The sequence below is a fragment of the Ictidomys tridecemlineatus genome, chromosome 6, assembly GCF_052094955.1.
Source record: "Ictidomys tridecemlineatus isolate mIctTri1 chromosome 6, mIctTri1.hap1, whole genome shotgun sequence".
Lineage (NCBI taxonomy): Eukaryota > Metazoa > Chordata > Mammalia > Rodentia > Sciuridae > Ictidomys > Ictidomys tridecemlineatus.
The window spans coordinates 197,874,679-197,895,760 of NC_135482.1; the positions used below are offsets into that span (position 1 = coordinate 197,874,679).

At 47.6% G+C, this 21,082-nt stretch overlaps 2 protein-coding genes across 10 annotated transcripts in view; one reads left to right on the top strand and one right to left on the bottom strand.

Annotated features, from left to right (window-relative positions):
• Window positions 1-7,557, bottom strand: part of Cars2 (cysteinyl-tRNA synthetase 2, mitochondrial) — a 38,923-nt gene extending 31,366 nt beyond the window's left edge. The window contains exons 1-3 of one of the 6 annotated variants that reach the window (XM_040281715.2): window positions 7,289-7,555; window positions 7,044-7,094; window positions 3,121-3,238 (exon numbers count right to left, since the gene is read on the bottom strand). In XM_040281715.2, coding sequence (XP_040137649.2) covers window positions 3,121-3,238; window positions 7,044-7,094; window positions 7,289-7,488 — 369 coding nt within the window. In that variant the 5' untranslated portion in view covers window positions 7,489-7,555. Of the gene's footprint in view, window positions 1-3,120; window positions 3,239-4,510; window positions 4,668-7,043; window positions 7,095-7,288 lie in introns of those variants that run through there. The other 5 variants (XM_021729575.3, XM_040281716.2, XM_005316983.5 and 2 more) reach the window with 5 other exon arrangements.
• Window positions 7,558-11,773: 4,216 nt separating this feature from the next.
• Window positions 11,774-19,317, top strand: Ing1 (inhibitor of growth family member 1). Of its 4 annotated transcripts, none has more exons than XM_013360202.4 (2): window positions 11,774-12,259; window positions 17,345-19,317. In XM_013360202.4, exon 2 carries the CDS (start codon window positions 17,491-17,493, stop codon window positions 18,046-18,048), a length of 558 nt encoding a protein of 185 aa, XP_013215656.1. In that variant the 5' UTR covers window positions 11,774-12,259; window positions 17,345-17,490; the 3' UTR covers window positions 18,049-19,317. The 4 variants fall into 4 exon arrangements, with proteins under 4 accessions (XP_013215656.1, XP_077872466.1, XP_077872467.1 ...); XM_078016340.1 differs by lacking the exon at window positions 11,774-12,259 and adding an exon at window positions 12,335-12,663; XM_078016341.1 differs by lacking the exon at window positions 11,774-12,259 and adding an exon at window positions 13,118-13,338.
• Window positions 19,318-21,082: the final 1,765 nt, after the last annotated feature.

The following is a 21,082-nucleotide window of genomic DNA, read 5'->3' on the forward strand; positions in this document are numbered from 1 at the left end:
GGCTCACCAACTACTATCCACACCAGCAGCTCGCCCTGTCCACACAGGAGCCCAGCCCCGGGAACCTGTCCACAGAGAATGCCATTCCACACGAATGCCAGTCGGCTGCTGTGAGGTCAAGGAGGGGAATCACTCTAAAAGTCGAACCACTGATTTTAATTTTATTTGTGTGTCCCAAAGCACTCTACCACTGAGCCACTCCACCAAAAGTTCAACTTCTGAGCAGCTAGTCATGCCACATGTTGGCACAGAACTGCTCTCTCACTGTGACAGGATCCCAGACAATGCTGACATGGGGACATGTCCTTGTTACGTTGGGTTATTTCCTAGCTGTCCCTCATCACCCCGGGGCACTTCAAGCTAGAACTCTCCCCCACAGGGAACTCTGTTATGCTGGCCCTCTGCACTCAGACTGAGCCTCAAGATGTTCTAGAACAGGGGCTGGGGTGTGGCTCAAGTGGTAGCGCGCTCGCCTGGCACGCATGCGGCCCGGGTTCGATCCTCAGCACCACATACCAACAAAGATGTTGTGTCTGCCGAAAACTTAAAAATAAATATTAAAATTCTCTCCCTCTCTAAAAAAAAGGCTGCCAAAAAGATTCATTAAAAAAAAAAAAGATGTTCTAGAACAATCCACCTTCTTTCCAGGAAGCATGGGGCGCTATTTCTAGGCGAGAACTACAATAGACTCCCCTTATCTATGCGGACATGTTCTAAGACCCCCAGTGGATGTCTGGAATCATAGTATACTGAGCCCTGTGCATACTGTGGCTTTCCCTACATGTACACACGTATGGCAAAGTTTAATTTGTGATTTTCCCTACATGTACATACATATATTAGAGTTTAATTTATATATTACACAAAGTAAAAGGTTTATAGCGACAAATGAGGATACAATACAACAGTTCTCACAGCTTCTCTCTGACACACCCGAAGTGTTCTTGGCTTTGAGGCCATGGCTGAACACAAGTGGCAAGCCCCTGTCAGTCTATCTGATGGGCAGACGGCAGGTGAGCGCAGGTGGAGCGAGGGGGCGCTCCAGTCATGCTGCCCAGAACACCGCATAAGCTAAAACTGGTATTTATTTCTGGAATTTTCAATTTAAGATCTTAGACCACAGCTGACCAAGGGTAACTGACACCTTGGAAAGAGAAACTGAGGACAGGGAAGAATACGGCAATCTGTTATAGCAGCACAGAATGGACCAAGACAGACAGCTTCCAATCAGCCAGACTTCAGGGAAGTCCCACTCTGGAAGACTACTAGGAATATGTGCTCTATTAAACCCAGGCAAGCCCCACCCCCAGACCCAGGCAGTCTGCAGCAGCACTGCAGAGGAGGGCACTTTGCCTGTCCAGGGAGGTGGGCTAGGCGGGGGCTCCAGTGAGCCTCCCCACTTGTCACAGTGGAGTTCCCACTGTGACAAGTATTTGCACCAGCACTGAAAGGCAAAGGTACTGAAAGACTATCCTAAGATAACTGTTCACAAAAATATGAGGTCAGCTTCACTGATGGTCTTCATCAGACTCAGGAGGGATGCGTGCTGTGCTGTGTGACGGCACTATCAGCCACTCACACCATCATACCAGTAGGCACAGTGTTCCGAGGAGGCGGAGGGAACACATTCCTGACTCCCAGCAGCAAGGAATTCAGAAAAGACAACGTCGAGGGCCCACAAAGCCCTCTGGCAGAGATGATACGCAGGACACAGCACCCCCAGCCACCCAGGAGAGCTCAGGGAGGTTCCCAACCCTCCGCCTGTCTGGCAAGGATATTCTCACCCACCAAGTTTTTTGAGGCTCTGACAGGTGTGGAACCAGACCTTGTTGGGGTCCTCAACCTGAGCAGGAAAGACATGCTTGCTGCCAATGCCTCAGTAACTGAGCCATTCACACCTGCAAGGCCCTGCTGAAAGGGCCTGCAGCCAGAAGCCCTGGGCCTGTGGCCCTGACCCAAAGGCTACACAAGATGCAGACTCTCCCATACTCCCTACCCTTCCCTGTAAAATGTAGAAATGTCCTTCAAAGTGAAAGTCCTATCATGTTTGAGACTGTCAAGGATGTAAGATAAAGAAGGGGTGAAGACCAAGGACTTTTACAGGCTGAGGGAAACTCGGACACAGGAACTAAAGGGTAGAAGATTCCAGAAGGGTCCTAGACCAGAAGAGAAAGGAGGCACTGCAGGGATGGAGATGACCCTGGGATGGGCCTGTGGCGGGGACGGCTATTCCCCCGACACCAGCACACTGCATCATGCCCACTTCCTGGCTGGGAGGGACATAGGGTAGCAATGCAGGTCCTTGTTCCTGGAAGAGTCACAATGTGTGTTCAGCAAAGAGGGGCACCAAGCTGGAGAGAGCCTACACAAAGAAAAGATGAAAGTGCACATAGCAGAGTCACGTCGAGAAATCCTGGGCAGGGTGTGGGCAGTCTTTGCACTGCTCCTGCAGTTACTCTGCAGATGACAGTCTTTCAAGAAAAAAAATTTTTTTGATTAGTAAAATTACTTTATTTTCCTCTCGGATTTGCTTTATATCTTGCTTTAAAAAGTTATGAAGTTCACAACTTTATACCAAAACGTAAGAAGACTAGGCTATTTGCTTATAAACATTTTTCTTTTTTTTTTGGTATGTGATGATATTAAGCTGGTATCAATTTATTTATTTATTTATTTATATAAACATTTTTCAAAAAAAATTTAAACCTTAAATAAAATGTGTTAACAAAAGCACAAGCTCTGCCCCACCCAACCAGTGAGTGCAGAGACAGAGTGTTCCCAGTACAAAAGCCCCTTCTACCAAGAAACAGAAATGAAAGGCGCCAGCAGCAGAAACACAGGACGCCCAGTGCCAAGAGCCAGCTGCCTGGGGGAGAGAGCATCGCCTCCCTGCAGGGTGAGGGCGCGTAGGGGTTGGACTCAAGCTGGGACACCCCTGTGCAGTGAGGCTTTGGGGCCACCACTCCACAGGCCTCACTGCCTTTCCTGGCCACTACAATACGGTCACATCTACTGGGCCACGTATGAATGACAAGGTGTGAGAACAACTCGTAAAATATGAAAAAAAGCAGCTGCCACCGATGGATCAAGTGTTGATGAACGGAAACCTTCTGTGCTTACCTCATGGGCTCTTTTGATGATTTTGTCATCCACGTCTGTAACACCCATCACCATGACTATGTTGCACCCAAAAACCTTGGTTAGGATCCTTCGAATTATATCAAATCTAACATATGAACTGAAAGAAAAAAATGTTGGGCTCTCTTTAGATTGCACAAAACCATTATTATTATCCTTGAAAAAGTGCATTATAATATAACATCCTGCTACCCAACTTGAACTGTGTAGCACAAGCCATGGCCAAATGGGGCTAGTACAAGGAACAGCCTTCTGACTGACGGGGCCTCGGGAAAAGCTGACAATGGAATTGCATCAATTTCAGGACACAATGTTAGCATTTTTTAGTTTTAGAGCTGTTGAGTGAATTCACATCTATTTCAATGTACAAAAATTCATAATACAATCTTACAAGGTAGTTATAATACTGAGAGTTTTTGCTACTCTTGTTCATGTTCTAGAATAGTGCATTTCTCACTATCATGAAATGCATAGAAGTAAATAATATAAACAGGACAAGTGCGATCCTCTTAGGGGTGCATCAGGTTACTCCTAAGAATATGAACCATTCTAGAAATGAAAAAACAGCGACTTGTTTATATGCCATGCTCAAGTGAGTCAGATTTTAAAACCAAAAGAGTTTAGAAGCATTTTAACAACTCAAGGCTTGTACTCTTTTCTGAACTGAATGGGCAGAAACATGTGAAAACCATGAGGCTATTCTCCCATGAAAGCAACCTTGAAACCCCAGGTCAGCTAATCTCATGCTCATCTCTATCATCCATGCAGCCTCTCTAAATCTGAGCTCACAAAATCATTTTCCTCCAGAAAGAAAATCCTAGCACTTTAATAGTCTCCTCCTAAAGCACACACAAACAGTTTAGGCCACAGCTTGACCATAATGATAAAACTACCTCCAAAAACTCCTTGCCAAGATATTTACCCCCTCAGAGGCTCAGTCTGATTATTTATAAACTGGGCAAAATTCCACTAACTCATAGGACTGTTATGCATGCAGGTGCTCGGGCAGCGTGAACTCCAAAGAACACAAGCTATCGCTACCATCTTCATCTCCGTGGCCCTCTGGAGGTGGAAAAAACTCCACAGAATTGAAATTATTATTATTATTATTTTGGGGGGTATCAGGGATTGAACTCAGGGGCACTTGACCACTGAGCCACATCCCCAGCCCTATTTTGTATTTTATTTAGAGACGGGGTCTCAGTAGGTTGCTTAGTGCCTCACTGTTGCTGAGGCTGGCTTTGAACTCATGATCCTCCTGTGCCACTGGGATTACAGGCATGAGCCACTGTACCTGGTCAGAATTGAGACTTAAAAGAAACAACTAACATTAGGACCTAAAACAGATGGCAACAAGACTTGGGTGACATACTCCAGAACTCAGGCTGAGCCCCAGAAGTGCCCTCAGGAAAAGGCAGAACTGGCAGGGGCTGCAAGTGGGTTGTATCCATGGTAGCTGCTCCTGTGCATGCACACTCTGCAGTGCCGGACAGCCAAAGTCAGATGCACGGGCATCAAGAGCTAGAGACCTACAAACAAACAGAACAAAGCAAAAACAAACAAAAAGAGAACCGAGGCCTCCAGGGCCTCCTGTGACTCCCCTGACAACCACACGGTGTCAGCCAGGAGTGCCACTCGCAGCCTGCTTCGCAAGCATTGAGTGATGACATCCCAAACCCACTGGATGACTGCTAAGGTCCCTTGGACTCCCAGAGTTTTCACTAGAGACACTTCCTCTCCACTCCTTCCCTACAAGACGGAATCTCAACTGCTGGGACCAGATAATTCAACACCCTCCCTGTCTGGCTCCAGCCGGCCCCTCCAATCCCCTAGATGAACCAAACTGGCTGATTTGTTTTCCCCAAGCAGGACTGGCACTTCTCTGCCAACCTCTTCTGGATGTCTCTTTTGGTTGGGCTGAGCTCTGACCAGGCTCCAAGTGCCTTGGGAAGCAGGCACTCTCTGGTCCCCGCTCTGTTGGTGCTGAAATAATTATGTCATGCTAATGAAATTAAATGATTAAGCCCACAGCCACTGAAACCATCACAGGCCTAAGATGTGGGAAGGAAGGTGAAGAGCCTGGAGTGGGCAAGAGGTGGGGACCTCCTGTCAGCCACATTCAGTTCAGTCCACAGGGACAGCAGCCAGGCCAAGAGAATGCCAGTGGAGCAAATGGGCCTAGCTGTCCTCAGTCCCTCTGAAGGCACCAGGTGTGCAGAGCACATAACAGCCATGATGTCAAGAGGGAAAGTGCATGGTGAGAGGCAGACCAAGCTACACCCTGCTCCAACGTTCCGTAGTGTGTGACTCAGGAAGGCCACCATCCTCAATAACGGCTGAGCCCTTAAAACACATCACACAGCAAGTGCAAGTTAAACAGGATTTTATGAGTATTCAGTCCTAAAATTGCTGTGAAGATTTTTAAAAGAATGGGATATTATCATCCCCATCTCAAAGATGATGAAACCAGGATTGAAGCCTGGCCCACCTGTAATCCTGGCAACTCAGGAGGCTGAGGTAGGAGGGCCAGATGGCCAGTTGGAGGCTAGCCTCGGCAACTTAGCCAGACCCTGTCTCAAAATAGAAAAATAAAAAGAGGGCTAGGGATGTAGCTCAATAGTTGAGTGCCTGTGGATTCAATCTCCTATACCACAAGAAAAATGAAAGAAACTAAGGGCTGGGGATGTGGCTCAAGCGGTAGCGTGCTCGCCTGGCATGCGTGCGGCCCGGGTTCGATCCTCAGCACCACATACCAACAAAGATGTTGTGTCCGCCGAGAACTAACTAAAAAATAAATATTAAAAAAAATTCTATCTTTCTCTCTCCTCTCTCACTCTCTCTTTAAAAAATAAAAAAAAAAATAAAAAAAAGAAATAAACTAGGATTTGAGCAAGAAAGTGAGTTATCCAATGCCAGGAAGCTAATAAATGACAGGAGCCAGAAATAACCACCCCCTCCCCCAACACACGCTGGCCTCTTGATCTCACCAAACCCTGACCCAAACACCTAATTCCAAAACTTTTTACTATGTAGTAGTACCCCACCTCCTCCAAAAAATAAAATCTTAACTAAGCTTCTCCAGAAATCTTCACCACAATTGATTTATTTAAGACTATAAGCAAAAGTTCCATGTAATTAAACTTCCTATTTTCCTGTTACTCTATTTTACTTGGCCACTGGCCTGGAAGAGATCAGCACTCCAGGTGCTGAAGGCCCCTTTACTTGTTTTTCATAAACATGTATCCAGTATAGTAGTTTCTAGAAGTGTGTCTGCAAGTGCAAAATGTGATTAAAAAAAAAAAAAACACACAAATCCTTTAGCAAGGCCTCTGGCCTTGAGCTGGGCTTCACAGAGATGTCTACATTTTTAAGATAAGAGAAGTTACCCATTGGGCTCCATGGTAACAGCTGGCAGGGGAGGAAAGGAAGGGGAGAAGAAGCTCTCCCCTTCTCAGGCACTGTCCTTGAAGGGTTAACTTGCCCAGAACGGTGAAAAGCTGCTTTTATGTGAACTTCTGCAGGCTGTGAACTTCTGAGCCCCTCCCCATACATTCTGGGTATAAAGTTCTGCAACTACCTGAACTTGGGGTTCAGGGGATTGATTGATTACAGCAAAAACTGTGGCCTCTGAACCTGGCTGCAGCCAAATAAAACTGTTTCCTGCTGTCTTCAGTGCCTTGCCTCCTCTGCCCCTACAGCAGCTACTCCACACTGCCTCCCTGAATTACTACTCAAACCAAATGAAACTATTACTGTTCTTCCCACGATGTCTGGGATGGAGTAATTTAGTAATTATTCAGTACCCTTAAATTGTCACTTTAGAGATTTTAAAAGCCCGTAAAGGTTTATTCTTTCCCAAATAAATGGTCCCTTGATAGGTGAAAACTAAAATCCAGGAAACTCACCAAGCATGGCCAAGGTGTGCGTGATCGTATACAGTTGGTCCACAGCTATACCTGGGAACAAGTTAAGACCCGTCACGTGAAACACCTGCATTCTCAGCTGCAGGACCCCACACGCAGGCCCTTCAGGCAACCTGCGCTGCGCGTGCCCAGGTCCCAGGCTGGCGGCGCGCCCACCGCACCTGTCCTCCACGCCCGGACCACCGACCCCGCCCACCAGCGCACCGCCCTCCGCCCAGCCCGCGCACCAGGAGGTGGCGTCCGCGCGGGCTACGATCAGCGGGTCCTTCCTGCCCGTGAGGCTGTTGTACACCTGCACGCCCGTGTCGCGGCCCTCCGGCTGTAACCAGGCCCGCCCGCGCCCCTCGCACGCCGTCCGGCTCAGCCCCGGGCCCAGCGCGGCTGGGAGCAGCCGGGCGAGCAGGCCGAACGCGCGCGCCCGCAGCATGTCCTCGGCTGGCGAGGGACCGCGACGCGCCAGGCTACGCAGGCACAGCGCGCCGCCTGGAGCCACGCCTACCAGCCCGAGGCCACGCCTGTCCCTCCCGAGGCTCCGCGACGCCAGCCCGAGGCTCGTCCCGCCTACCGAGGCCTCGCCCACCAGCTCGAAACCGCCTGGAGCCCGCCCAGGCCACACCCCGGGAGAGGCCCGCCCGCCGCCGGAAGAGGAGGTGGCAGCGGCCCCAGCTCGGGGCTGGCCTCGGCGCCGGGGTGTGGGGCTAGAGGCGGGCGGAGAGGCGGGAAGGCTGCAGGGACCGTCGGGCCTGCGGCGCTTTCCCTCCTAGCGCAGGTCGCGCTGCACACCCTTGGGGACGCAGTGCGAGCCCTGGCTCAGAGGCCCCTCCGCGGCGGCGAGCCCGCGGCCGCAGCGAGGAGACATGGACCTTTGGACCTCGCCGGCCCGCGAAGCACGTCTGTACCTCAACATGCATCATGTCTGTATCCTAAGAAAATGTGCACCCTACATGCAGAATGTATGTATCCTAACACTGCACCCCAACATTCACACAGCATGTCTGCATCACAATACAACGTGCAGCCCAACACACAGTACAAAAGTGCCTTAGCGCTCTCTTGGGGGTCTCTGGATGAAAGACCAAGACTAGAAGACCTTCCCATTCATCAAGTACACGTAGCAGGAACTGCCTGCTTGGGATTCATTTTAACAGTAAAACAGCTATCATCCATTCTTTGAGAACAAAAATGTTCTGAGAGTTACTTTCAAATAGTATCGACAAATGTGCCCCTATTGGCAGTTTGCAAAACAATCTTAAAAAAAAAATCCCTTTGCTTTTCAGTTCTCAAAACAGCAGTTTCTTCAGTTCTTTTTTTAGTTTTATATTCTCTTAAAAGGCAAAGTAGAGACAAACAAATGTGTTCCTAGAGTACTTAAATTTTTTTCTCAAGGTCCTGGAATCCAACTCTGCAATTGTTTCAAGCTAAACTATAGTCGAATGTTCTCCTGCACAAAGTTAAACTGTACCAAATTAGAAGCCCAAATACATCTTGCTAACCATTCATGATCTATACCTGTTCTAAATTCTCTGGAATACACCACTTCCTCACTGCCAGTGCAATACTTGTCTTGATGTTATTTTGTAATTGTCTCTTGTTTCTTTCTAGTGAAATGTGTATGTTTCTCTCCTAGAGATTGAAAATTTTTTAACTTATTATTTTTTTTAAACACTGCACTAAATTCAGAAAAGAACTCATTGAATGTTGCTGAATCTTGTCATGAAGTCCACTTAGGAGAGAGGAAGATTGGGCAGTAAAATACCAGATAGAGAAAGCTTTGATTCTAATCAGAGAAATGCCAATTTAAAAAAAAAGGACAAGAGCTGGTCCGGTAATCTGGGAGGTGGAGACAGGAAGATTGTAGGTTTGACGCCAGCTTCAGCAATTTAGAAAGCCCTAAGCAATTTAGTGAGATTCTATCTCAAAATAAAAAATGAAAGGGGCTGGGAATGGAGCTCAGTGGTAACTCTGGGTTCAATCCCAAATTCCAAAACAAACAAAAGCTGGGATGCATGAGAAATCCAAGAAAAGAGTTACAGTAGAAGTTTGGGGAAAAAAATTTTATAACACTGACATCCAAATCCTACACATGAATCTGGATAGCTGAAAGAAAAAAATTAATCTGGCTAGGTGGCATATTTGGATTGGCCTAAGAAAATCATGACTTTTAAATTAACAATGATATCTTTTGTTTTCAGAAAACTAGTCTTGTAATGTATTCAGCTTTTGACTGGCACCAATTCTACTTTTTCTTACAACATTTGGGAATCACCAAGCAATGATAAATAAAATCTAATATTTAATGATGAAAAAATATTGGTTTTGCACAATGAATTCTACAGTGACTTGGAAGATTTACTAGCACATATACCTAAAAAGAGAATCTGTTAATTTGAAGCCATCTCCTGCCTAATCTAGGTCAGAATAAATTAAAATTGATTCCAAAATATTATTAATGCCATTTTTTAGTCCTTAATGACAATAAAATATAGTTCTCAGGATTACATTTTCATTTTTGGGGAGTAGTGGGGGGTACCCTGATTTGAGCTCAGGGGCACTCACCACTGAACCGCATCCCAGCCCTGTTTTGTATTTTATTTAAAAACAGGGTCTCATTGAGTTGCTTAGCACCTCACCTTTGCTGAGGGGGGCTTTGAAATTCTCTTGCCTCAGCCTCTCATGCCGCTGGGATTATGGAGATATGCCACCACACCCAGCTCCATTTTCTTTCAAGACAAAATCATGAAAATCCAAAGTAGAGGAAATTATGGTGACATATCATTTAGGGACTTTCAAGTTTAAGATGGATTAGTTATTGATTTAAAAAAAAAAGATTTGAAGTTGTAGATGGACAGCATGACTTTGTTAATTTTTTTTTTAATGTGGTGCTAAGAATCAAACCCAGTGCCTCACACATGCTAGGCAAGCACTCTGCCACTGAACTACAGCCCTAGCCCAGTATAGATATTTTAACCACCTCAAAACATGAACTGTACATTCATTTCTTCATAGGTTTGAATGCTTTTAGTTAAACTAGAAATATAATTTTGTTTATTTATTTATTTATTGTGATGGAGATCAAACTCAGGGCCTGGGATGGAACCAGAGCCTTGCACATGCTATACAACTGCTCTAGCCTGACATGTAATTTTAGAAAAAAGTTTTAATGTGTAGTTTAGCAATATACCACAAAGCAAAACTGAAACAGTCAGGATTCTTCAAAAATTGAGCACTGTTCCTTAGCGCCATATTTAAAATGCAAGATAAATGGTTATTTTATCTATTGGTATTCTAGGTATGTTTAGAAAACACTTTCTGACTTTTTACCCTAAGGGGCGGATTAATTGTTTTATGGAGGTCAAACTGCTTATTCACTACTGTCTTCCAAGCACATAAAACAATAGTTGGCACGTGGTGGAACTACTCAAATATTTCCAGTTGAATGAATAAGAAGCCTTTTGGTTTATGCATCTGTGAAGTTCACGAAGAAGAATAATTATTCAGATAATATTGTGACTTTTTGAAAAATAAGCTAGTTCTAACTCCAGTTTATTTTTTTTTAATCTTTGTTTTCTGATACTGGGGATTGAATCCAGAGGTGCTTGAGCTACATCCCCAGCCTTTTTTATTTTTTGAGACAGGGTCCTGCTAAATTACTGAGGCTAGCCATTTTACTGCCTGAGCCTCCCCCAGCAGCTTGGATTACAGCCCTGCACCACTGAGCCTGGCCAGCTAGATTCTTTTTGAATGGGATAAATTCTTGCTATCTTTATTCTTGAGTCCAGATTAAAAACTGTTCATTCTCAGGCCAATGACTGCTAGGATTAAAAGAATCTAAACAGGTTCTCTTTTTTACTATTGTGCTTTTAAGTTACTTACATGTTCTTTGCGAAAAAGGCATATTTAAAATTCAACCTTGCACCCCCTTCTACACTTTATTCACTTCATGTTTCTCTTCCCACACGTCACAGTGTTTTGTGCTAACCAGTGGCCAGTGAATCGTGTGGTCGAAATGAAACGTTTCGTCCTTTAGCACCGCAGCAACGCTCCAATGTGAACTATCCAATTCAAAATACAGCTCAATCCAGTCTCCTCTGCTGCCCCAATATCCACGTCACAAAATAACCTACGGGTCCAGGGAATGCGCACCCCAGCGGTAAACACTCTATTTACAAATACTGAATTAGATTAGTCCGAATTTGTGCTGGATTATGCAGGAAACCAAAAAATTCCAACAGATATGTTTCACGTAACATTTCAAATCTTCAAATACCGGAAAGTGTGCCCGTCTAAACTGCAAGTGTCTGTGTGCGGCCGTGCGTCCAGATTTGCAGCAGGATAAATCCGGGACTCCAGCAGAACCCTACGCTGCTGACTCGGAGACGGGGGAAACCGGGGAGGCACGGCTGGGGCCACAGGCCACCCTACGCGGGACCTTTCTGCCCAGCGCCGCTCCCAGCCAGCCAGAGCAGAAGCCAAGCGGAGGGGCCGGGACCCGACGGCACGCAACTCCAGTTGCAGCGATCGAAAGCCAGCCCAAGGGAACCACAGCGGAGCGCGGACAAAGGCGGGAGCGCCGCCGGGGCGTGGCCACGACCGAGAGGCGTGGCTTGTCCCGGAAGGGGCGGGGCGGACCATCCGGTCGTCTAGGCAACGGAGGGCTCAGAGTCGGGCTTTTCAGAAAGTCTTAAATCCTGGAGCCATGGTGGAAGGGAGGTTAAAGAGGGTTCGGGGCGTCAAAGGACACTAAAGTGCCGCCAGCGCCCCAGGTGTTGGCGGTCCTTCCGAAAGGTGGGGAGTGGAGAGCGCTCGGAGGGCACCTAACGGGCCAGGAATCAGGGAAGCATCTTTTCCGCCGGCCCGCCCTCCGCAGAGGCTCGGTCCCAGGGAGCAGCTTTGCTCTCGGGCCCCTTTGTCTCCAAGCCGTTCCAAACCGAGCTCCAGGAGGTGACAAAGGGAAGGCAGTGGTGAACAGCGCAGCCGCGGAAGCCGCCAAGGCTGCTGGGAGTGGTGGTCCTGCCGCGCTACAGTACTCAGTCCCCCTCCCGCGCGGGCCTTGGCCGCTGTTGATGGTAGTGCGCTTGCGCCAGCACTTCCGCCCCTCCAATGCCCACCCGCTCTGCCGGCCTCCAGACTTTAGTAGTAGAAGCCCAGGAGGAGCCCGAATTTGTCACGCCCCCTCTCCGTCTTGATTGGCCGCAGAGGTAAGGTCTGCAAGTGGATTGGCTCTCCGGGTTGCCAGTTCTTTTCCGGCTCGTACTTATATTGCGCGGCGGGGCGGGGACGAGTAGAGTAAGGCCGGGAGAGGTAATGGTGGTTTGCCACTGTCGGAGTCTCTCAGGCGGCCGTCCCGCGGCCAGTCAGGTCCCGGGAAGGTCTTCAGCGGAGCAGGCCACCACCCCGCGTCTCCCGGCCGGCGTGCAACGCCTCCCAACAGCCTCGCCATCAAGTGCCAAACTCCTAGTAAAGTTTGCGCCTCGCCCGTCGCCCCAGTCCGGCGGCCCTGTCGCTGTCCCTTCCGCGACCCTCGCCCCAGCGAAAGTGACGGGAAAGGCCACGCCCCCTCGCAGGCCGGCATCCCGGCCCTCCGCCCCCCCGGCCCGGGACGGTGAGGGGCGTGAATGCGGCGGGGGCGGGGCAGCCGCCGGGAGCGGGCGGGGGGGTGGGGCGCATGCGCGGTGCGCGCGGGGCTGAATGTTTCCCAAGTGTTTGAAACTGGTATTTGGGTTTTCCACGTTGGACAAGTGCGGCGCGGCGGGCTGCCGAGCGCGCCCTTCCCGCTGCCCGCCCCGCTCGGCTCCCCTCCCCGCCCGGCGGCGGTGGGCGGCGGCGGCCGCGGCGCTCGGCCCTCTCCCGGGTGTGTGCGCGCTCGTACGCGCGGCCCCCCGCGCCCGCCTGTCGCTTGGGAGGGGGCCTGCGCGGCCGGTGGGGCGTGAGCCCGGGAGCCTCCGCCACCGCGGCCCGCGCCCGCAGGCGCCGGGGTCCCCGCGGCCCCGGCAGATGTAGCCGCTGGCCGGGCCGGGCCGGAGCGGCGGGGGGGCGCGGGAGAGGGAGAGCTTTGCATTTTGCAGTGCTGTTTTGAGGGGGGCGGGGGGTTGGAGGAAGCGGAAAGCCGCGCCGAGTCGCCGGGGACCTCCGGGGTGAACCATGTTGAGTCCTGCCAACGGGGAGCAGATCCACCTGGTGAACTATGTGGAGGATTACCTGGACTCTATCGAGTCTCTGCCTTTCGACCTGCAGAGGAACGTCTCGCTGATGCGGGAGATCGACGCGAAATACCAAGGTACGGCGGTGATGGATGGGCGGGGGCGGCCGCGTCCATCCCCGCGGTCCGGGCCGCCGCGGCCGGCTGGTCCTGCTGGACCCGGAGGGAGCGGCGGCCCCTGCGGCGGCCTCGTCGGGACAGGAACAAAAGGTCTGGGGCGCCTTTGATCCACCAAGGTCCTTGTGTGCGGAGCCGGGACCCGGAGGGGGAAGGAGCGCGAGCGGCGCGCTGCAAGGCTGCGCGACCGAAGCGCTCTTTGTAGTGAAGTGATGAGGCGGGTGCTGCGGGGGAGGGGGCGCGGGGCTCCGCCGCGTCCTCGGGGAGGGGGCTCGGGCGGCGGCGCGAGCGAAGGGGTGTGCGAGCGCTTCGGCTGCGGGGCGCGGGCTTGGCGGCTGCAGGGACGGCTGCGGGCCGCGGTGCCCGCGGACCCTAGCGCCACCGGGCCCCTCGGCGCCGTACCCCACCCGGTCCTGCATCCGAGTGTTACATAAAGTACGGGGCAGGGCTCGATCGGGGTCGCCGCTGCTCCCGCCCAGCCCCCTCCGGCCCTTGGCGCTGGACATGGAGCGGGGCCGACCGGGAGGGGCGACACCGCCGGTGTAGTTTGCGGAGGATGAGGGCTTTTCTCGGGTGTGCAGTAGGAAGGGAAGGGAAGGGGAGGAGCGGAGGCGGGGAAGGCGCCCATCTGTGCTGCGCTCGGGGGGCGCTGGCCGACTTCTGGTTGGAGAGGATTGTGGCAGGTGAGGGGACCTGTGGGTCCTTTCCTGGAGACCCAGCCGCCCGGAGTGGCAGAGAGGTGGAGGCTTAGTGTCCGCCGGGAATTGTTCGCTGTTAGGGAAACTTTACCGCGGGTCAGTCAGGGCACTGTGGGTTGTGTTTTGAACGTGGATCGTCTCTGCGAGTTTACTCGTGTTTACAGGGCCGCGCAGCAGGGAAACGGAAGCGTCGGAGGGGGTGAAATGGAAGGCAAGCTGGCTTGCGAACGCACCAGAGAACCCTGCCGGGAAAGCGCCCCTGCGCGCTCTGCTCCGGACGTAGCTTCGCAGCGACTTTTATAGGAAGTTAATTAGCATATTGCGGAACGTTCCGCCTTAGCACCCTAGTGATTGGCCTTGGCGTCTCCGTGGAATGTCCTTATGAATCTGTTGCGTAGCCATTGGTGACCAGGCCGGATGAGGGCGGGCCTTGTGTAATGACTGGCATGGATCTGTTTCCGCTGTCTTTTTTCCTCTTTCTGAGAGGGGCGGGCCGGGAGGGCGGAGGTCGAGTTGATTTGAATGTCTTCGGGTCGCCCGGCCTCCCGCCTCGAATTGGGTCCTGGCACTGAGGGGGTGGGCTGTACTCTTCGGCACTGCGCTTTGATTGGAGCGATCCTGGCCTCCGCTCTCCGGCCCCTCGATCCCCATAGGTGGTGGCAATCGGGGCGGGGCGCGCTTTCCTCTTCCCATTGGCGGGAGTCGGTCCGCCTCGACCCCTTTCCCTGGCTCCGCTGACGACTGAGCCCAGCTACTTCCGGGCACGGTGCAATGGCTGCCGCCGGCTCCTTGGCTCTGGGTCTGGACGTCCGCCCAGTCCCTGTGGCTCGCGCTGCCTCTGCTGACCCAGAATCGCGAGTGATGAGGAGTGTGTTCCTGGGGATCCGGCTTTGAGGATGGTGCCCGAGATGCGACCAGCCTGCCCGACCCAGGGGTCTCAGGAACCTGAAGCGAGAGGCAGCGACGGCGGGTTTGGGGTCTTAGGGCCGCGAGTTCTGGGATTCTGTCTGTGTCACCCAGGAAAGCTGTTGTCTACGCCTGATGGTAGAGCTTACCGCGCCGCCCTCCGCATAATGCGCGCCCTACACCGCCTAGTGCCACCCTGCCCTCCTGCATCTGTCCCTGCAGCGAGCCGGCCGTGGTTGTTGAGGTGTCGCCAGAGCCCCAGGACACTAAACCAAGCCTTTCCTTTAAAACTTGTTGCAAGTCTAACCTCCTTGACAGCCTGTGCTTGGTAAGCATCAGATGTAGATAAACCCCTAGGGAGGGGTTAGTTATCATGGTATTAGGTGGTTTGAATTTTTTTCCAAATTTGAAAATGCTAAGGGAAATCCGTGCAACTTTTTATAAAATTTGCAGTTTTCATCATTGGACAGACCAAATTAAACTTGCTGCAATCTCAAGTAAGATTTAAGGTTTTTATAGTCCTGGTACTTTGATGTGGGATATTTTTAGAAGATAGGGTCAGCAGCAGTCTGAAGCTGAGCTTTTGGGGTAGAAGAAGCAGTTTGCCCTGGCAGAATACCTCCTATTTAGCAGTGGTGTTAATAACATTGTTTATTGTTCTTTGTGACTTTGTTGATAAAGTACTTTGCTTAGAACATCTAAGAAATGCATGCCATTGTTTAGACAGCAGAATATTAAAAATAAATGGCATAAGCTCATTTTAATAGCTGATAAAATAAGTTGGATCAGTTGATTTGTTGAGTTAATTAAGGCGGTGAGGCTAGTCATTCCACCATTTTGGTAGTAAGGTCTGTATGGTTCCTCTGGGAAATATCTTCAGAGTTTGGAATATAATCTTAACTATTCATTGTTCTTCTTGTTCGCTTAAGCTCATGTGTTTACTCTAGTGACAGGTTTGTCTTTATTTTTTTTTCTCCCTCTTGGTACTGGAATCAAACCAAGGGGTATTCCATCATGGAATTACATCCCCAGCCCTTTTTATTCTGTAATGTGAGACAGGGTCTCACTAAATTGCCTATGTTGGACTTGAACTTACTATCCTCCTGCCTCAGTGTCTCTGAGTTACTGGGATTACAGGTGTGTGCCACCACTCCCAGCCAGGTTTATACCTTACAGCTAAAGAGATCCGAAAGCTCAGTGGGTGGTAATATTCCAGACATTCCCTCCAACTCCCTCCCCTTCTCATCCACTTCCTAATTGAAGAGTGTAGGGTAGTTTCTTTGTTTTAAAAGACTATAAGAAGATTTCAGGATTGAAGTGTATACTATTTTTTTAAAATAACTGGGAATTTCTAGGTATTTTAATAGGTTTTTTGTAAGAATATATAGTTTTGCTTTAATTGGATTATTTAATAGCTTTTATTTCTTTAATTATATTTGCCAAAATACATTTTAAAATCACGTGCATTGTCTTCAGATTGTTTTTGATGTTTTTAATCTATTGACTTTTGTAGCTCTAAAAATGGAATTGCTATAAAAAATAAAATCTGCTATTTTTGTTTGAAAGCAACACTAAATTGTCTGTTTTATTGTGACCAAACCATTGTTATTTTCAGTAATGCCCAATAACACCCTGGAAAGGCCGTAAAGTAACAGGTGACTGAGGGCCTTGTTCATTAAGTGGTCTGATCCTGGGCCTTTTAACCCCAGGCATAACCATTGTCAAAATCTGTCTACGTTCTCTCACAGGGTATTTTAGACGTTCATACATTAGAATAAAAGCTTTTATTAGAGAAAATTTTGAATACAAATGGTGGAATTATAAGATCTAATTATCAAATTTTTTTTTAAGAGAGAGAGAGAATTTTTTTTAAATATATTAATTTTTTAGTTTTCGGCAGACACAACATCTTTGTATGTGGTGCTGAGGATCGAACCCGGGCCGCACGCATGCCAGGCGAGCTTGCTACCGAATGAGCCACATCCCCAGCCCCTCTAACTATCAATTTAATAGGAAAAAAAAAAATTAGCCCCAACCACTTTTACCTAAATTGGAACTTTTCACTGATGCTTCTGAACTGTGTCCAGTCCCTTGGGGTATTTTGAGAGACAAATAAGAAGGTACTCGGCTAAACAGGAACTATGTTGATGTTGCACTTTGTTCAACAGTGAGAAAGTCTCTGGAAAGGCCTACAGGTGGTAAGATTTGTATATGAAAAGTTTGCCTTGGTCTTATCTATCCTTATCAGTTACTTTTTTTATAGACTAAAGAGTTAAATAAAAGGCTTATTTAATCGAGTGGATTTCTTCACTAGTATTTATATTTATAGCTTGGATGTGTAATTTATATTATTTTGTTTATAGAAATCCTGAAGGAATTGGACGAATATTACGAGAAATTTAAACGAGAGACAGATGGTGCCCAGAAACGCCGAGTGTTACACTGCATCCAGAGAGCCCTGATTCGGAGCCAGGAACTGGGCGATGAGAAGATTCAGATTGTGAGTCAGATGGTGGAGCTGGTGGAGAACCGGACCAGACAAGTGGATAGTCATGTGGAACTCTTTGAAACACATCAGGAAATCAATGACACCACTGGCAACAGTGGCAAAGCTGGCCAAGATAAGTCAAAGAATGAGACAATCACGCAGGCAGAAAAGCCAAATAACAAACGTTCCCGGAGGCAGCGCAACAATGAGAATCGAGAAAATGCATCTAATAATCATGACCATGATGACATCACCTCAGGAACACCCAAGGAGAAGAAAGCAAAGACCTCGAAGAAGAAAAAACGCTCTAAGGCCAAAGCAGAGAGGGAAGCATCCCCTGCAGACCTTCCCATCGACCCAAATGAGCCCACGTACTGTCTGTGCAATCAGGTCTCCTATGGAGAAATGATAGGTTGCGACAATGACGAGTGCCCTATCGAATGGTTCCACTTCTCATGCGTGGGACTCAATCATAAACCAAAGGGCAAGTGGTACTGTCCCAAGTGTCGGGGGGAAAATGAGAAAACCATGGACAAAGCATTGGAGAAGTCCAAAAAAGAGAGAGCCTATAACAGGTAGTTTGTGGACATTCACTAGTAGTGGGGAAAACAGAACCAGCTAGTGTATTTATTACATTGCCACCTGTGCTGAGGTGTGAGGGTTGTCAAATGTGTATTTTCAAGGAATGTTGGAGAAGGCACCGTTCCCTTCACAGGGATGGCAGTGACTCTCTCCACCTTTTGTTCTCACTGGTATATGTGTGTAAGAAGACAGTGGTCTGTGGATCAGCATTTTAGGAACTACAAATATAGGTTTCAATTAAACACTTACGTGAGTCTCAGACTGATTTTTTTTTTTCTTTTGTGTGTGGGGGGATGACTTGGAAGCAACCTAATACATTGTGATAAGAAAAGATTTATCTATTTTATTTTAATAAAAAATAATGTTACACATTATGAACATTTTTTTAATTAGCTGGGTTGCTAAAATACAGCCTATGGCACATTTGTTTCTTGTACCATAATGTACATCCATATAACAATTCAATAACAAAGGTTCAAAGTTGGAAGATTAATTTTAAGAAGGTACATGGTCAGTGGAAAAGTGCTCAACAAGCCCCAGACCTTGGGTTTATCCCCAGCTCTGCAAAAACAGGTAAAGGGTTAAGTTTTACGTGGCAAATATTTTATATACTGGCCTGTTCCCACAATGGCCATTTTTAAATGATTGGGTTCATTTTTATTATGAACCCAAAAGAAGTGGTCTAGTGATAGAATTTAAATCACGCTTTTGCTATCATAGATCATAGTGTGGTCATCTTTAACTTATGTCAAGTGTATAAATGTACATTTCCCAGAGATCTTGCTCTCGCTGTATTATAATTGGAAGCACAGCCTGATGTTGTTGTAAAACCAAGGTATGCTTCCTGTTGTGTGTGTGAGTTGTACAGGTGTGATGTCAAGAATAAATGAAACTTGGCCAGTTTGTTTCTCTAGCAGTATATTTAATTTTAGCCTAAGTACTTTTTAAATTTTGTCTTAAAAATTTATACACCAGCAGTTTAGACAAAGCCTTAAGCAAATTGTGTATTAACTGTCCTCAATATTGAAGTAGAAGTTACCTAATTGCCAGCAGATAAATTCATGTCAAAGAAGAATATATATTTAGACAGAGATCAGGAAATTGCACCCATCAAATCCAGCCCACCACCTGTTTTTATATGACCTGTGAACTACAAATGGTCTTTATGTTTTTAAATGGTTAAAAAAGATATTTCATGAATACATGAAAATTATATGAAATTTGAATTTTAGTGTCTATAAATAAAGTTTCACTGGAACACGGCCATGCTCATTTCCTGATGTATTGTCTGTGGCTGCTTTTGTAAAATGGTAGTTGAGTGGTGGTAATCAAGACTGCACGGGCAGAAAAGCTGAAGTTAACTTATTTTCCGGCCTTTTGCAGAACGTTTGCTGACCGCTGACTTAGACTAGCCTCTGGTGTTTTGATCTGTCCTTTCACGACCCCCTGGGTGATAATCATTCCTTAGTGATAATGTGGTTCTCTTTAGCTTGGAACATGGGAATTCAGTTCTTTCTGCAGCCTGCTGTACAGTGTCCATGGAGCCACCGCATAGGTGAACTGAGCATCCATCATCTCTGTGAAGTTGGTGACAGCTGTGTCTACATTATGTAAAACAGTAAGTGTTTTTCTGATGGTTTACTATTTTTGGTGGTACTGGGTATTAAACCCATGAGTGCTATACCACTGAGCTATATCTCCAGCCCTTTGTTTCGTTATTTTGAGACAGGGTGTCGCCAAGTTGCCCAGGATGGCCTCAGACTTGCCATCCTCCTGCGTTAGCCTCCTGAGTTGCTAGAACTGCATGTATGTATATGCTGCTGGGCCTGACTCTAACCATAAACTTCTGATAAACAGTTATTGAGAACTTTACTCATACCAGACTTCTATTCAAGGAATTTCCACTATGGAGGGTTAATAGTGAAGTAAGAATTATAGTTGATCATATGTTAAAATTTCAACTTTTTGCATGTTAATAGTTAACAGCCCAAATACTTCGCTGTTAACTTTCTAGTCATTTTAGAATCTTGGGTGTTTAAATTTGAGATTTATCTAGACAAATAATGAACAACAAGAGTTTACTATATGAAAATAAGTTAGATAATTAAAATAGTTAATGAAAATCATGGCAATAAAAATAAAGAATCTTTGCTTGTGTAAAATTCTATGATAGTTTTTCACTTCCGTTTGGAGCCAATAATGAAAATTAAATTATAGGAGTGAAGATTCAGTGGAAAGCAGTTGCTGATGTTGGAACTCTTTATATTTTTTCAATTTTGGTAATGGGGAGAGATGGCACTTGGGCCACACCTTGCTATATAGGTATCTCTTTGGTCTTTTGGGTGTTTGCTCTAGAAAAATGGCTTATGTGTTGGTCTACAATTTTTTTTACTTTTAAAATACTTTCTCCACACAGGGTGTTTCTGAGAAATGAGTGTGAGTCATTCAGTTTTGGAAAAGTTCCCCTAGCTTTAATGAGGTTTCTAATAAGGACACAGGCATTTTTCTTTAAAAAAAAAAAAAAAAAAAGTACATTATGGAGTGAAATTTGTTGGAATTGGCAGTCTTAAATTATATGTTGATTCCAGTTGGACGGTAGAATACTCGCGTACAGGTAAGTACTTGGAACAGTCAAGATTTAGGGTTGAGATCATATTTATATGCAGTGGATGGTTCCTCGAAACCCCAGTGGGTACCAAGGAGGGTCTGAGTTTGTTTAGACAGTTGCTTCTATGTAAATATTCAGTATTTATTTGTTGCATAAAAACCAAGTTAGCAGTTCAAATAAAAGGTCTAAAATGTTCTCATTGTGGTGCAATACATTTATATTTTAGACTGATAAAGTGAATCTGATAGTTCAGTTAAGTGAGAGGGGGAGGGGTCTGGGGTTAGGGCTCTTCCAGGGGCTGAGAAGAGATGCTGCCTCCTGACAGACAGTGGCCTACCATAGGGACATACCTTCTGGGGACTTGGACCTTTGCCAGTGGCCCCTTCCAGTGTGATTAGAGCTATGTGAGTTGTCTAGGTACCA

Excerpts from the sequence above, each read along its gene's own strand:
- Ing1 (XM_078016340.1), top strand. The coding sequence starts at position 12,366 with ATGGTGGTTTGCCACTGTCGGAGTCTCTCAGGCGGCCGTCCCGCGGCC. Across the intron at positions 12,664-17,344 it reads CGCCCCCCCGGCCCGGGACG|AAATCCTGAAGGAATTGGAC; the intron begins GTGAGGGGCGTG and ends TTTTGTTTATAG.